The 15244-nt window shown below is 46.0% G+C and overlaps 1 protein-coding gene across 1 annotated transcript in view; it reads right to left on the reverse strand.

Annotated features, from left to right (window-relative positions):
• Positions 1–15244, reverse strand: part of LOC147679841 (cytosolic purine 5'-nucleotidase-like) — a 242758-nt gene that overhangs the window by 61352 nt on the left and 166162 nt on the right. Inside the window, exons 12-13 of the mRNA XM_086943402.1 lie at positions 3019–3085; positions 1670–1840 (exon numbers count right to left, since the gene is read on the reverse strand). Coding sequence (XP_086799528.1) covers positions 1670–1840; positions 3019–3085 — 238 coding nt within the window. The remainder of the gene's footprint in view (positions 1–1669; positions 1841–3018; positions 3086–15244) is intronic.

A 15244-nucleotide genomic window follows, 5' to 3' on the forward strand; every position in this document is an offset into this window, starting at 1 on the left:
AAGTGAATAGAGGGCAAATCAGAAATGCAGGGTGTGACAAAGGTGATAGATAACATTTAGAGAGGTGAGAGGATAGACTATTAGAGCAAAGACTTAGGGGATAGACAACAGATCAAGGTTAGAAGATAGAGCCTGAGGCAGTGAGAGTGTTGAAAGTGGGGCTCACTGGAGGAAGATGTGAGCGGTGGCCTCCTTGGCAAAATTTTCAGCACCTGCACTTCTTTTTTTACAAATTAAGCACTGCGCATACAAGCACCACCCATGTGAGTTGACATGAGTTCCTTTCTTTCTGAGCCTTCAGATGCAGTTACTGAGTTCTTCTTTCATCTGTGATGAGATGTTTTCTCTATTTGTTCCCAAGATTTTACCATTGTGCAGGGTAAATGTGCCCTTATAAAACGACAGGATTTACACCTTGTAGGGACTGTTGCAAACACATTTCTGTGACTAGTCCTCGCCAGGTAAGTCTCAGGTACTTGGGGTCAGAACATAACTCCAGAACCTGTGTCGACTGCATCCGGATGAACCCGAAGGATTGCGAAGTGAGGCTCTACGTCGCAAAACACCACAAGACTCTACATCATGACCAGTCGAACTTGTGAAGTCCCATTCCCACTACCAAAATCACTCCCGCAGCAGATCTTCATCATGTTTGAAAACTTTGGGTAAGTCAGAGAAGAAGCACAAGTATTCCAAGTGGGAATCAGCTACTTCCCACCATTCTCCATCTCCAGAGAAGACATGAAAGCAATAACGTGCCACCTGGTCTTGCTCCTGAGGAGTTGATTTTGAATTTTGTTCCGATGCACCCTGGCTTTCCCCGACCTGTCAGTGACGTCATGTCAACATTTTGAGGCCCATGCACTATATGGCTGGCAGGCACTGGACTAGAAAAGTACCTGCTTCAAAGGAGGGAGGTGCAATACGTAGGCAAATCTAAGGGAATATGGGATCAGAGTGTGAAGTGAAGAACTTTCTCTGGCCAGAGAAAAGAAAGGTCCTTAGAGGGCCCGCTGGAGACAGCAGATTTAGAATTGCAGGATGAAGAGAAGACTGAGCATATGGAAGCAGGCAACAGACTTGGGTAAAAAAAAAACAAATAGACAAACATATGAGTCAGTAAGCAGTGGCTAAGTTCTAGGGTAGCCCAGAGATAGATGAGAAAGGTTGCCTCATATTTTGAGCTGAGAAAACTTACAGATGGCTAAAAAGAGGGCTTTACAGGTGCTGCTGCAAACCAAGCAGAAGACACAATGGTGATAATATGTAATAATGTTACATGTTTGGGTGTTTTTATTGCATAGATGGAGTAGTATAAAAACATATTAAACAAAGAACCTTAAATGTGAAAAATATTTAAATATTTCATGATTCCCTGTGAAATATGGATTTCATCATCATAATGACAGCTACGATTCCACTCTGCAGAGCTTTAGCATTGCCAGGGCTACCAGGATTATGTGGTTTGAAAGCCCACATTATGCGGCTTGATGCTTTTAAATTATGGAGCAAAAGAGAAACTTATGCAGCACATTCTCTGATAGTATTATTTTCATTCATTAGATCTACACACATTCTTGGTAAACTCTGCAGAGTATGCTAATTATGGAACAATTACAGTTAAGCTATAATTATGTTGGAGATGCTGCAGTCACAGATTCGCACTCACCAGTCTTCTCCGTCCACACATTCAATTCTTTTGCCAGTTCGGGAACCACCAGGAATGTACGCCAACCTTGCCTCTTCTTGGATTTAAGGATGTCACCGAAGATGTGGTCCCCAATGTACAGGATGTCCTTGCCTTTCACTCCGAGCAGGTCACACACCACATCAGAGGAGCCTGCATGAGAGGAAGCAAGAGATCAACATAACACACCAAACATGGCATTGAGTTATTAGGACTGGCACGTACCACTATCCTTTTCAATCCAGATAGCAGACTTACATGTCCACTTCTCAAATTGATTTTATATTTCCCAAGACTAATTCACCGCTAATCCTTTTCTGGTTCGGGAGTAGCGTGCTACTCGCTGAAAAATGCTTCCACACCTCATCAGGGGTAGCAAGCACTATATTAATCCAAATATTTTCCTTTTCTATCCCCCCAACTATCTTTAGCAATCCAAATAACAGACTAACATTTTCACGGCTCAAATTAATCTCATATTTCACTATACTAATTCACCACTAAACCTTTTTGAGTTCCGGGGTAGTGTGTTACTCGCTGAAAAAGCACTTCGGCACATAGTCAGGGGTAGTAAGCGCTATGTAAATGCAATTAAAATATAATACATCACTCAGATGAAGGAACAAGCAGCACAATTCATCTATCAGCATCAGAACTGCTCATGTTTAACACAACCCCAGCGCATAACTTTTACACATGTAACTCTGTAGACAGTTGGTCCTTGTTTAATGCGCTCGTGGAGATGGCAGCCTGACAAATGTTCCAGAGCCAGTTCCCTTACAAAGGTTTAGCTGGTGGTCTGGCCTCTGATGTACACATCAGTAGGCCCTGATATCATTTCACTTCCAATAGACTTCAAGTCTCACTCATTGCAAGTGGCTGTCACGCATCTGGAGTGACTGGAAACCGAGTTAACCTCTCACTCACACATGTTTAATGTCAGACCCGGTAAGAAGGCTAGAACTTGCAGAGCAGCTCCCCGAAGCTGTAAAAACTTCATAGGGCTGTTTTATCACAATGGAAGCCCTGCTACATACCCCTTCAGGTAATGGCATGAGCTGCTTTGGGCACACCAGAGTTCTACGTCATGTCTACTTTAATTATGTTTTGCTATTGTTGTATTTATTTTAGATTTATTTGTATTATTATTTTATTACTTCACCAAACACTTTTTGTGTTATCATTTACTTCAAAGGTTGTGTGACATCACGTCCGCTGATATCATCAAATATGCTAATTAGTTCTCACTCCCACAATTTCTCAAAACTTGAGAGCTCTACCTACATCATTGCACGCTTGCTCCTGAGCTGAAGGAATACTCTTGCTCTTACCTCCGGAGTACACTGTACAGTGTTGGTGTGGTCCAGTGTAGGTTCCAATGCGCAGCTTTCCAGTGTCCTGGAACCAAATGGAAATACAGTCAGAAATATTCTAAATGCAATGCATTGCTCAGAAGTGTAACTGCTTTTTAGTATTAATCCTGTTACATCAGTACCTTTACAATACATTAAACATGTATATAGTGCTTTATTCATGGCAGGCTACAAGTACCAGGTGGACAGGATCCCCCACTATTTTTAGAGAGCCTAAGACCGTGGGAGCAATGTCCCTGTGTGCCCCAGCAAATGCCTTTATTTGTATTTGCAAACACTGTATGGCATAACATCATGCTCCCTTTAAAGTGTCATTGAAGTGTATAACACGTCTTTCCCCTGGCAGCATCATCTATTTTTATATGAGTTGGCCAGGAGGCAATTTTCTTTGGTTAAGTCAACTGTGAATCGCTGCACATTACTCAGTATTAACTCTTTCAGCACTTAAAGAGGCAGGAATATGAGGCACTTAGATGTTTGCAGCTGGTGAAAGAACACCAGCAGTAAGGAAAGACATAACAGCAAACTAGTTTAAATGAAATATGCTGGTTTATGTTTATATACAGGTGATGACAACTTAAAAATGTACTCACAAAGCGCCTCACTTCTCTGTAAAAAGTTGTCACTTTCAGTCATTAAGTATTGATATGTAGAAAATCGAGGTGGTGTGTAAAAAGTAAAATGGAAATACAAAATATTATGTTGGCTTTTCTGTGTGATTACATTTTTGCCTTTTGTGTAAAGAGCACTTTTGAGGGTTCTGTTACTGTTGTGACATCACTTCCCGTGACGTCATCCAGTGTGATGTCATTGAGAACTGCCAATGCTATTTGGTCTCACCACTATTTTATTTAGGGCTTGTGACCTGAGTTGTGAGGTGAACATTCTCGAAAGCATTTACAGTACAGTCAGTGCAGGAAATGAAGGGGTCCCACAGGATCCTGATTCCAGCAGGTATTTATGACCGAGTGAAATGCACTAAATTTGTCATGGTGTGATTTTCTTACACTGGGGGACAATTCAGAAAGCCTCTATCTTGTCTGCAGAGCAGCAACTTGTAGTCCTTGAGAGGCCCTTCTTAATTTCACTTTCACCTGGGTCCAAAACAAAGGCCTGATTTAAAGGGCCATCAGCTCATCTTTTCTTCAAGTATAATTGTGGCTTTCAGCTGTCTAGAGCCTAATACCAAGATGTCAATGCAATGGAGAGAAACAAAGGTACACAGCTTGTTATCGCTTCGCAAGCTCTTAAGAGAAACTATGATTTGGAGACAGGTTTTTGACTTTGTTCAACCCTCCCCTCTCCTACATGTAAGAGATGTGTATGCAGATGTGAGAATACCAGATGTATCTCTGTGTCTGAGTAATTACACAAATAACGATTTAAATGGCCCTTACTAATGTATTTAAATCTTTTATAGCACTACTCATTCCAGTGTAAGGTGTCAGAGAGCTTTATATCACACACAGAGGGTAAACAATGTATCCAACTGTCTAAATCAATGCACAGGAAAGGTTACATAGGTCAAAAATCGCCCATACTTTGTAGATATTATATGTTAGGAGTGCATGGTCAGGAGAAATACAAAGTCAGGATGTATAACGTAGCTCAGTTATTGGTGTTGTATGTCCTAAAAAAAACTTCATTACAACACAAAGGAACCCTTCTTTGCAAACTTGGAATAACAACAGATTGAGAAAAAAGGAAGGAATACAGATCTAAACCCATAGCTTGCAGTTTGCCTGCAGCTCCTTGTTTCCAGTTAGTAGCTCAATGTATTATAACACAATGATTTAAATTTAGGAACTGAAAGTTACAAACGGATCTCTGTGTCACAACTAATAGGCCACTGACCGAGCCACATAAAATACAAATCTTTGATATGTAATTTACACGAGGTGCTTTGCAGCAAGCCCATCGATCCTCTATCCTACCCTGTGAGTCAAAATTGGATAAACATAGACCTCTCTAAAACTGCATTAACTATCAGAGTTATCTTTTTGTTATAATACTCCGAAAATTGCTGGGCACATGGAGATCTTTTCTGCAGATGTCTTGACCCTGTCATATATTTCAAAATATATCCTCTTCTTGACCAATGAAGCAATTTCAGATGTATTGTCACAGTTGTCCTGCTTGCTGTCAGTTTCTTTCCAGCAGATTTGTAAAAGATAAATGTATACTTTGACTTTCAGACTCAGCTTTTCATGACTCTGCCCCTTGTGAGTCCACTCCCCTTCCTCTGCCACACCTTGACCCCCAACGTATGGGTTCCACAGCCCTTCCAGGTGTCACTCGTCAGGGTTCTTCAGTGCAATGCATACAGGGCGATGGTACCTCATCACCGCACGTAAATCTTCTGTCACGCAAAATAAGCTGTTGTTAGCGAGCTCGGAATGGTGTCTGGAGTGCACCGGGCAGCCTGCAACGCGGCCCTTCAAGTGTTAAGTAATTAATCAATATCGTTCCTGTTCTGGGTCCACGCTAGCATGTAGCTGCTGCCCGCAGAACAGTGGAAAGGTAGTTGTCATGGTAACGAGCAGCGCTGTGTCTTATCTCTGGTTTAAGGCGTTTGCGTTTTGTGGAGGTCGGGCCTCGCAGCTCAGCAGTGCAAAGCAACCACGGACACCTATATGTGCAAATTAACAACAGTAACTCGTTATAGTTTTATTTTGGTATTTAGACCCACCAAAGCCCTCTTTAACGTTTAAAGACACATTAGTACTTAGGTGCTCTGATGCTGTTGAAAGGTTCCTCCTCTGTGCATAAGCTGGGGGTACAGGACCGGCCTCTGTCCCACTGGTCATGAGCCTGCCCTAGCCTGGGCGGCTGTTAGCATCATCATAACCTCTGAAGGGGCAGCATAAGAGCTGAACTGCCACTAAGCCAACATCTGTGGCCAGGAGCAGCTGAAGAGCAGGGTAAGGCGATTAGCTCAGCTGACCTTTCTACCAGTGCAGAATGAGTAGTTTACAAGTGCATATGTCATGTTTGACACCTTCAGCCATTCCTCAGTTCAGCTTTTAAGCCTGCTGGGACAATTGCACTCATAAATCTAACCGAAAAAGTGAAACCACAAGTTCCCAAATGCAATGCGTTGTGGTCTTAAGCTCCAGAGGCAGAAGATGCCACACATAATAAGAGGCTACGTGGGAGCTAAGCATCCTTCAACATGTTTATTCGAGAGAAATTGTGATTTATTGGGAAATGTCCCCGTTAGCAGCTTTACTAAACTATTTGGGAGCACTTCCCTTTTTTCCAACCACAAAGCTAAATGAACAAACGATATTATTTTTGGTTCACATAAAAAAAAGTCAATTAATTGAATTAAGAAGTTCCTAACTTAAGGCACTTGAATTTTAAAGCAGCCATCTAAACATCTCTCCTGCCAGGTGTGAGTTATTTTTTTCTTTGCACCATGGTATTTGTAGTTTTGCTTTTCCTATTAGAGACGCAGGACTTCAAATACCATAATGCATTAGATATTTATCTGTTGGACTCACACAGAACGATGTGAGTTCTATCTGCAAAGGCCCATTGAAGGATTTCTCAGGCACACTGGTGACAGGTGATCCTTCTCCTGCAGTGTGCCTGTAGGAAATGGGACCCAATGTAGGAAATGGGACCCCCGGCCGGCCAGGGCTTGCGCCACAGCCAGCCAGAGACCACCACTCCTATGTCAGGGCCAGGGGGTCCCACGCCAAGACAACCCCTGCTCTCCCTCTAGGTAACGCGGCGCGAGCAGTCAGGCCTATCTCGGAGGTCATGTGTAAAGCATTTGCGCACGCACCCACCAGCAACAACATCCAGGGCCTCCCACAAAAGGAACTCCACACAAGGTATATATGAGAATAGTCTTTGTATTAAAAAGGAAACATAGGAACACACACTTTACAAGGTGCCAGAGGCACGGGCAGGGTTTACAAGGGACTATGCACAGTGCAGGGCCATGGGGCCACTGCTAGAAATATGGACATGATGGAACTGGCATTAGGACACATAACAATCAAGGACATCCTAGAATTGGCATTAGGACTCACTACAACCATTAGCACATATTTGAGGTACAGGACAATCCAACAAAGCTCCCACATTGTTAGCTAGAACCTTAAGAGGGAGAAGGGTCAAAGCACATGACATAACACATTACTTTCCAAGGGCAACATAGGATCACTCACAGTAATGCTAGAAGCAAGAACATATAACATTCTCTAGGCCAAGGGGCCTCTGGGGGGCTAGGACGCCCTGAGTCATAAAGTTAGGACAGGGAGCCAAGAGTCGCCCTAAACGTGGCAGCTGCCCACGAAGTGCTGGGCAACTGTGGTGAATGAGCAACGTAGGAACCTCGCAGGCCCAGGGAAACAACGGGCCATGATGGAGCCTCTCGGGGGGCTCGAGAACAATGGGACAACACGGGGGAGCCTCTCGGGCTCAGAAACCAGGGAGCCTATCCGGGCTCAGAGGGCAAGGGAGCCTCTCGGGCTCAAGGTACCGTTGGAGCCTCGCCGGGCTCAGAGGGCAAGGGAGCCTCACGGGGCTCGGGCATCGTTGGAGCCTCACAGGCTCAAGCGGACAGATGTGGGCATGTTGGAGTCCTTCCCGGACTAGAGAACAAAGGGGGGGGGGGGGGCCCTCGGGAACCCCGCAGGCACACGGCCCTCCCCTGGCAGAGGAGCGACCCGGAGCCCGCCCGCACTCACCGGCTGTTAGAGGCGGCGGCTCCTCGTGGCATCAGCTCCTTTCGGCTGGGCTCCTCGGTATGACGGTGGTGGGGCTCTCTCCTCGGGGGGAGCCTTGCTGAAGGGCAGCACTCGTCTCTCGGCAGGCAGGGCCGGGTTCCCCGGCCAGGCGGTAGAGCTCCCAGGACTTCCGGGTGTGCGTGGGGAAGCCCTCAGGGTCGGGCCAATCCCTGCGCGGTCCAGCGATGACGTCACAGGAGTCCCAGTGGCCCGGGCCAATGAGCGTGCGTCAATGCTCTCTCCGGGGCCGCCAATGGCAGCGCGGCCCTGGATAGGAAGGCGGGTGCAGCGCCTCACAGGCTAACTCCGGGCTGTGGCTGTGACGATCTCAGGCAATGCCGGGTGGGCACCGGTTCATTATAAAGGGGGTCCATAAGTCAAGGCGGCCATTTGATGGGGACAGAGCAGAGTCCCCCTGCAGGGTAGGCACCTGACAGGGGATTTACGATCGACAAGCAGCGGCGTGGGCAGCCGCGAGAGGGAAAATAAAGCGCTACCCAAGCGCTAGGTCCAAGATGAAGCGCTCCCAAGCGCTAGCCGGCAAGAACCAGGGCTCCCATCGCAGGAAGCAGGAATGCAGCGCTCCCAGCGCTATAAGCAGAATGGAGCGCTCCCAAGCGCTACAGGTCAGAACAAACAGCAAAGTCCAGAAAGAGTCCAGGAACTTAGGTGGAGCATAGCAGCTCCTAGCAGGGAAAGGCCAGCGGATGTCCAGGAGTAGGGCAGGGCCCAGGGAGGCAAGCCAACCCTGAGCCCAAGCAGCAGCAGCTCCTGGTAGATTCAAGTTGAGAACAAGAACGATTTGTAAGAGGACACAGCCCCTTTTTATACAGCACAACTCTTTGATGTAGGGGGGCAAGGTGGGGGGAGAACCAGACGCCGCTGGTCTGGAAGCACTCAGGATGTGCTCAGCCCCTCACTGTATTCACTGGCAGGGCAGGGTCATCAGTCACACCGCAGGGGCCGGAACCAGCATTGTTCGGGGGAAAGCTCAGCCCCTCCCCTCATATCTGCAGGCTAATCTCACACTCACCCCCTGGGGCAGGCCCCTCCAGACTCCTGGAGCCAGGCTCACCAGCCGGCTCCAGCCAATCACACGACAGGCGTACTTTACCTTATTATGCCACTTTCTAGAAGTGGCACTTACACGCTAGCCACATTCCTCCAACATACATCATCACGTAGCATTTCATCACACGAATCCATACATACCAAACTCGGGCCTGTACTACCCACACCTCCAGAACTACCATGGATACATACATTCCCCATGCATTCCTATGGGAGGCAGGCCATTCTCACCCACTCATTCAGAGAACACAGCACGTATACTGCGCCACGTGCGCAATCACCAGATAATCTTAGCACTAGATCACCTATCACAAGCAACAAGTTTCAGGGGTCAACCTGCCAGAAGGGCCAAGTCCAACAGTGCCCTTTAGGTATATTTGTGTTTTCATATTGATAACTCCCACAGCACATGCATGCACAGCAGCTTTGGTTATTTGACTTTTGGTGCTTTTCAAAAGCATGCAGGGTCTATGGAGAAGGGGACCGTGCACAAGTTTGTATCACAGAGGCGAGAGTGGCAGACGGCCTTCAAGGACCTACTACTGGCAGGGGAGCTTCGGCATGGTCGGGGGAGGGGCTAACCATGTGGTTAATATACCATGATGGGCATTCTTGCTGCTATTAGGGCAATGCTACTGCTATGTTCCTCGCTTCCTAATATAAATGAATGATCTTTAAAAGATGGATTTATGTACCATGCTGTCTATTTTTAATATGTTTTATTGTATGTATATAAACTGTTCTTTTATGGCATTTATGCCGAAATAAAGATTGAAATTGAATTGAATACTGCTGAGCGTCAGTGATTATACCCTAAAGAAAATTCCTGCAACTGGTGGATGACATTTCTCCCTATTGGCCAATGACTAAGTTTGCCTAAAAGTGTTACTCAAAGTGTCCCACATGAGCCTTGGCAATGTAACCCACTATCGAACTGTAACCTTGAAAATGCCACACATAAGCAAACTAGAAACTTGGCATCCCTGGTTCCAGGAGTATGTTGTTTCCAATTTCAGCACTGGGTGCAGCAATCAACCAAGTAAGTGTTGGTGTCCATCCGCCCTTAACGCTTTCGGTTTCTGACATTCTGCTCCTGACTGCCTGTCACAATTGCTCTGTCTCCTGAGTCAACAGCACCATCTTCAGGCACCTACAGGGAGCGACATCCTTCTTTTGAGACCGCTTACAGTTATTAACACGCCGCAGACGTTCTTTACTAATAACGTCTTTAGTTATGGTAGGTGTTACAACTAATAAATGTTTAGGGGCATTCACTGGCTGCTGTTAGTTCTTACTTGTCAGAAACCCACTGTCTCCTGATACAACAGTTCTCACTTGGTTACAATCCAGCCAATGAGCCACCCTTCTCTCTCTCTGTTCTTTGTAGTGCTTAATATGTAAAAACCAAGGGGTATATTTACAAGCCCCTATAGCCACTTTTAACAACGATCCTTTTGGTGATAGGGGCTTCGCCTTATTTATAAGGTGGCATTAAGCCACTTGTGCCTTAACGCCGCCTTGTAAATAAGGCACCCTTTCATGCTATACTTAGAGTGAAAAGTGTGGGCATAGGGTGTTGCGGTGGGCGTTCCGCCGTTAACACCCATTGATTTTGACAATGACCCCTATATACACGGGTGGCGTAAATAGGAGGCAGAGCCAAAATGAAGACCAGAGAAATGCTGGTCTTAACATGGCGAAACAAGGAGAAACACTTTATTTCTCTTTGTTTTTGCTGTTTCTACGTGTGCTGCATTGTACAGCACACATCAAATCAAAAAATTGCCATGAATGATTGTGTATGTGCAGGAAGATGTCCCTTCATAATTACAAAAATGACGATTTGCAACTTCTATGAGTGATGCACAAAGCAGCACACATAGAATTTTTAAATCGCCATTTGTGATTGTTTATGTGCAGGAATGTGTCCCTTCCTGCACATAAACAATTGTTCCCTCAAAGCAGGCACCCTTGCACTAAGGTTGCTTCATTTAGCGCCAGTGCTAGGGTAAACGCAGAGATGTGCAGTACCTTTGTAAATACGGCTCATCCCAGCGTTTTCAGAATGGAGGAGCGCAAAGTAAGTATTTTGTGCATAACGCCATGCTTTGCCATTCCCATGTAACTATGACTCCAAAGTGTTCAGTTCCAAATTTTAGTCAGAAGCCCGTGTCCAATGCTACTGAATGTTGCCGCCGGAGTGCTGAATACGAAGTCTGCCTATACTTTATTCCATCTCATGTTTTTTGTTCTGTTACTAGACAAACTCTGCCCCTTTTTCTCACTCTTGCAGGATCCTGAAGGAACAGTGTTTCGTCTTTTTCTTCCTCCTTCTGTCCCCTTTGTGTGTTTTTTTAGGTCTCGGCTAGCGTAGGCTGCGCACATGTGCAGTCTCCCTGGAGAGATTTAAAGTCTCTGAGTAGCGAGGTTAAGCCCCACCCCTCTTCTCCATTGGCTGGCCTTCTAAACGGCGGCCAGCCATTGGAGAAGAGGTACCAGTGACGACATTCTTTCCATCCAAGCCCCGTCCTTTTCGGATTGGACGGCGTGTTTTTGACATTCTTTCTACCTAGTGACGTTCTCAGTCAAAAACACGCCCCCAGTCTGAAAAGGACGGGGCTTAGATACAAGGAAGAACCATTTATCTGTAAGCCCCGTCCTTTTCAGACTGGGGGCGTGTTTTTGACTGTTGTTTACATCCTAGAAAGAAAGTCAAAAACACCCCCCCCCCAATCTGAAAAGGACGGGGCTTACAGACAAATGGCGAGCGCTTGTTGTTCTTCGAAGCAAAAATCGGTACGTTTACGTTGCAAAGTCCAGACTAGTAAGAAAACATGTAATATATCACAAACTAACTCTTATTGTTCTTCGAAGCAAAAATCGGTACGTTTACATTGCAAAGTCCAGAATAGTAAGAAAGCATGTAATATATCACAAACTAACTCATGTTGTTCTTCGAAGCAAAAATCGGTACGTTTACGTTGCAAAGTCAAGAAAACATGTAATATATCACAAACTAACTTGTTTATTCATGTTCGTTTGAAACAAATGAACTTTCTTTTCGTATTAATAACAGATCGGAGATCTGCATTAGTCACGACTATTCCTAGTTGAGGTTATGTTGGGGGCGTACTAGTCCAACTTGGCCGCTTCCGACATACGGCATCTATCTTGCATTGCACGCACCAGCCCTCTTGCACGTCTTTCTTCTATGTCCATTCTGTATACCAGCTGACTGGAAGTGGGTGCCGCGTGATGTCACGCACCGGCTGTCCGGCGGAGCCAAGATGGCGGCTATGGCTGCGAAGGTGAAGCAGGACATGCCACCCCCAGGATGTACGGCTCCATCGACTACAAGAGGCACCTACCTCGGAGGGGGCTCTCCGGTATGTTAAGGAGACATCCAGGATTTGAATAGAGGGGAAGTGGCGGCTAAGGTGACCACCTCTCCTCAGAATGGTCGCTATATCCAGTTCTGGACTTAAGTGTGGGAACCCAGTTTACCCTATCACACCTTTTACAATATTCTGAAAGTGCACCACCTTCGTGTATGCAATGACAGAGAGAATAGGTCACACTGGGTATCTGCGTGGACACCTGCTACAGGCCACTTTTTGCCATTCTGACATTTGTAGTCCTGCTGTGTTTTTATGATGAGGTGTAAAAGATAACATAAGAAACGACTACGAGATCCCCACGGCAACTCTCTGCTGGACTTAAAGTTTAGCAACTGCCACACAGTATTATAGAAGAGGGGGTACAGCAAGATCTGACACGAGAGCGCTGCACCTACAGCGAGGTTTAAATGATGATCTCTGCCTATCGGGTCCCCTTGGCTCTTTAGGGAGAGCAATGAGCGGCGCCCGCATGTGAGAGCCCTGGCTGTGCCAAGCTGTAGGTGTGTCTGTGTGTGTGTGTATATGTGTGTGTACAACCATGAGTCCGTGTGTGTGCAAAATGTAGGTGTGTTAGTGTGTGTGAAGTTGCATGAGCGTGCCGGTATGCAAGTATGGGTGTGTGCACGAGTGTCAGCGTGTGATTAAGTGGTGGGTGTGAGTGTCGCCTGTGTACAAGTTGTGAGTGTGTCTGTAAGTTGTGTGTGTCGGCGTGCGCATAAGCACGAGTCAGTGTGTGCAAAAGTTACGGTGTGTGTGTCAGCGTGTGTGAAAGTTGTGTGTGCCTGGAAGTATGAGTGTGTGCATGTGTGTCAGTGTGTGTGCAAGTTGTGTGTGAGTGTCAGTGTGTGTGTAAGCACGAGTCAGCATGTGTGCAAGGTGTGGTGTGTGTGTGCCTGCCTGCTGTGCTGTGTGTCTCTAGGCCTCAGCAGACCCCGGCTGTTCCCCAGTCCAGGCGAAGAGTGCGCTCTCTTCCCATATCCTCAGCCAGCCTCCTCCGTCACTCCCTCCCACACCCTCCTCCTGCAGCCTCTCCCTCCCAAGGGACAGCGGCCCTCCCCTGGCCCATCCACAGCCCGCCCCACAACATCACCCAGCGTCCCCCGTCACTGCTCCCCACCAATATCAACAGCACTAACTAGAACAATACTGTACAGTGCATTTACTGGACTGTGCGCTCTTTATGTTTTTAGTGTGAACATTTTATTTACTTTTGTGATTTCATATAGCGCTAACATGGGCCGGAGGAATCAGAGCGCTTTACAGTAAAGCAGAACATGTGAATAACAACTAGACCTGGCCTTTCCGTAACTGATTAGTTGCCCACATGACTCACGTTACTCCTGACCTGTGCTGTATCTGCTCTGTATTCCTTCGAACATTACCGACAAGGCCTCACTCTCTATCATTTATTTTTAACAATAATAGCCAGTAACCCCCCAGATCTGTGCTGATATAAATAACACAATTATTACTGCCCAGTACTACACCTTTGCAAATACATTTTGTGATATTTTGGCCAGTAGGTCACATATTTTTAGTTTATATGAACAATATTGACTGGTAAGGACCAGTGCACAACTGACAAGCACACAAACATGACAATAGTGTGTGCAGCTGTGTATGAGGCCAGTGTGCTCTCGTTAGTGTGAGCATGAGGGCAGTCAGTATGGGCGCACGCTGGTGAGCTCAAGCTAGGGTCACACACGCGGGTCTGTGAGTCTGTCCATCCATGGAGCAGTGCACTCAGAAGAGGTGTGTGTGCTTGTGTTATTGTTGGTGCGGGTTTGTGAACTATGCGAGTAGATTCGGCTACGGCGTGCCTGGGTGACTGACTGCATGTAGTGATTGTAGGGGTGACGTCTGTATGGGTCTGTGGGTCGGTGTGTCTGGGTGAATCTGTGGTAGGTCAGTGAGTTTCGGTGACTTTGTAGCACAGCAGTGTGTGTATATAGGTCTGTAGTAGGTCGGTGTGTTTGGAGGGGTCTTTGGTAGGTTGGTGTGTTTCGGTGACTTTGTGGCACAGCAGTGTGTCTAGATGAGTCTGTGGTAGGTTGGTGTGTCTAGAGTGGTGTGTGATAGGTGGGTGAGTCTGTGGCATGCCGGTGCAAGTCTCTCGTAGTTCGGTGGGTCTGGATATGGCTTGTTGTGCCTGTAGTGTGAGAGACAACATTGTGTGTAAGAAAGACAGCAGTGTGTGTGTGAGAAACAGCAGTGTGTGTGAGAGATGCAGCAGTGTGAGAGACAGCAGTGTGTGTGTTCTAGGGAGAGACAGCAGTGTGAGAGAGACAGCTGTGTGAGAGAGACAGCAGTATGAGAGAGACAGCAGTGTGAGAGACAACAGTGTGAGAGACCTTTTATTATGTTTTGGTTTTGGCATTGTTATTTGCAATGCAAATAGCTCAAACTCGCGTAAATACGTGACCTATTGCATTGCAAATGCAATAGGTCTCGCATTTGCGAGAGATTAAGCTATTGGCATTGTAAATGACAATGCCATTTATTTATCTGTTTTCAAAACCAACACATAAATAAAAAGTTTGTTACTTACAATGCCAATAGCTCTAACATTTGCAAAGGTGAGACCGTTGCATTGTAAATGCTTGTCTTTCTCTTGGTCTGGGTTAAAGTCGGAGGTGGAAAAATAAGCGAGCAGCCTCAAAAAAGAGTGCTTGTGGAAACCACTTGCTTACATGGCAACATTTCAGAACAGACAATTGGGGGATTAAAAAAAATCAGGGAAATGAATTTGCCCCAAAAAGTCTTTGAAACCAGAGGCAATTTTAGGCCAGAGACAGTTAAAAAAAACAATTTTGGCTTCAAAAATTGTGAGTCTCTTGGCTGAATTGGGTCTGTTGGCATGTATGCACTTGCAACCACCGGTTAAAAATTAGCATTGGTCCATTGATATCTTTGATTTTCAGATGAATTGACCAAGTGAAGCACTTCATTTACAAATTTTGGAAATAAAACTATATC

Source organism: Lissotriton vulgaris, chromosome 11 (genome assembly GCF_964263255.1).
Source record: "Lissotriton vulgaris chromosome 11, aLisVul1.2, whole genome shotgun sequence".
NCBI lineage: Eukaryota > Metazoa > Chordata > Amphibia > Caudata > Salamandridae > Lissotriton > Lissotriton vulgaris.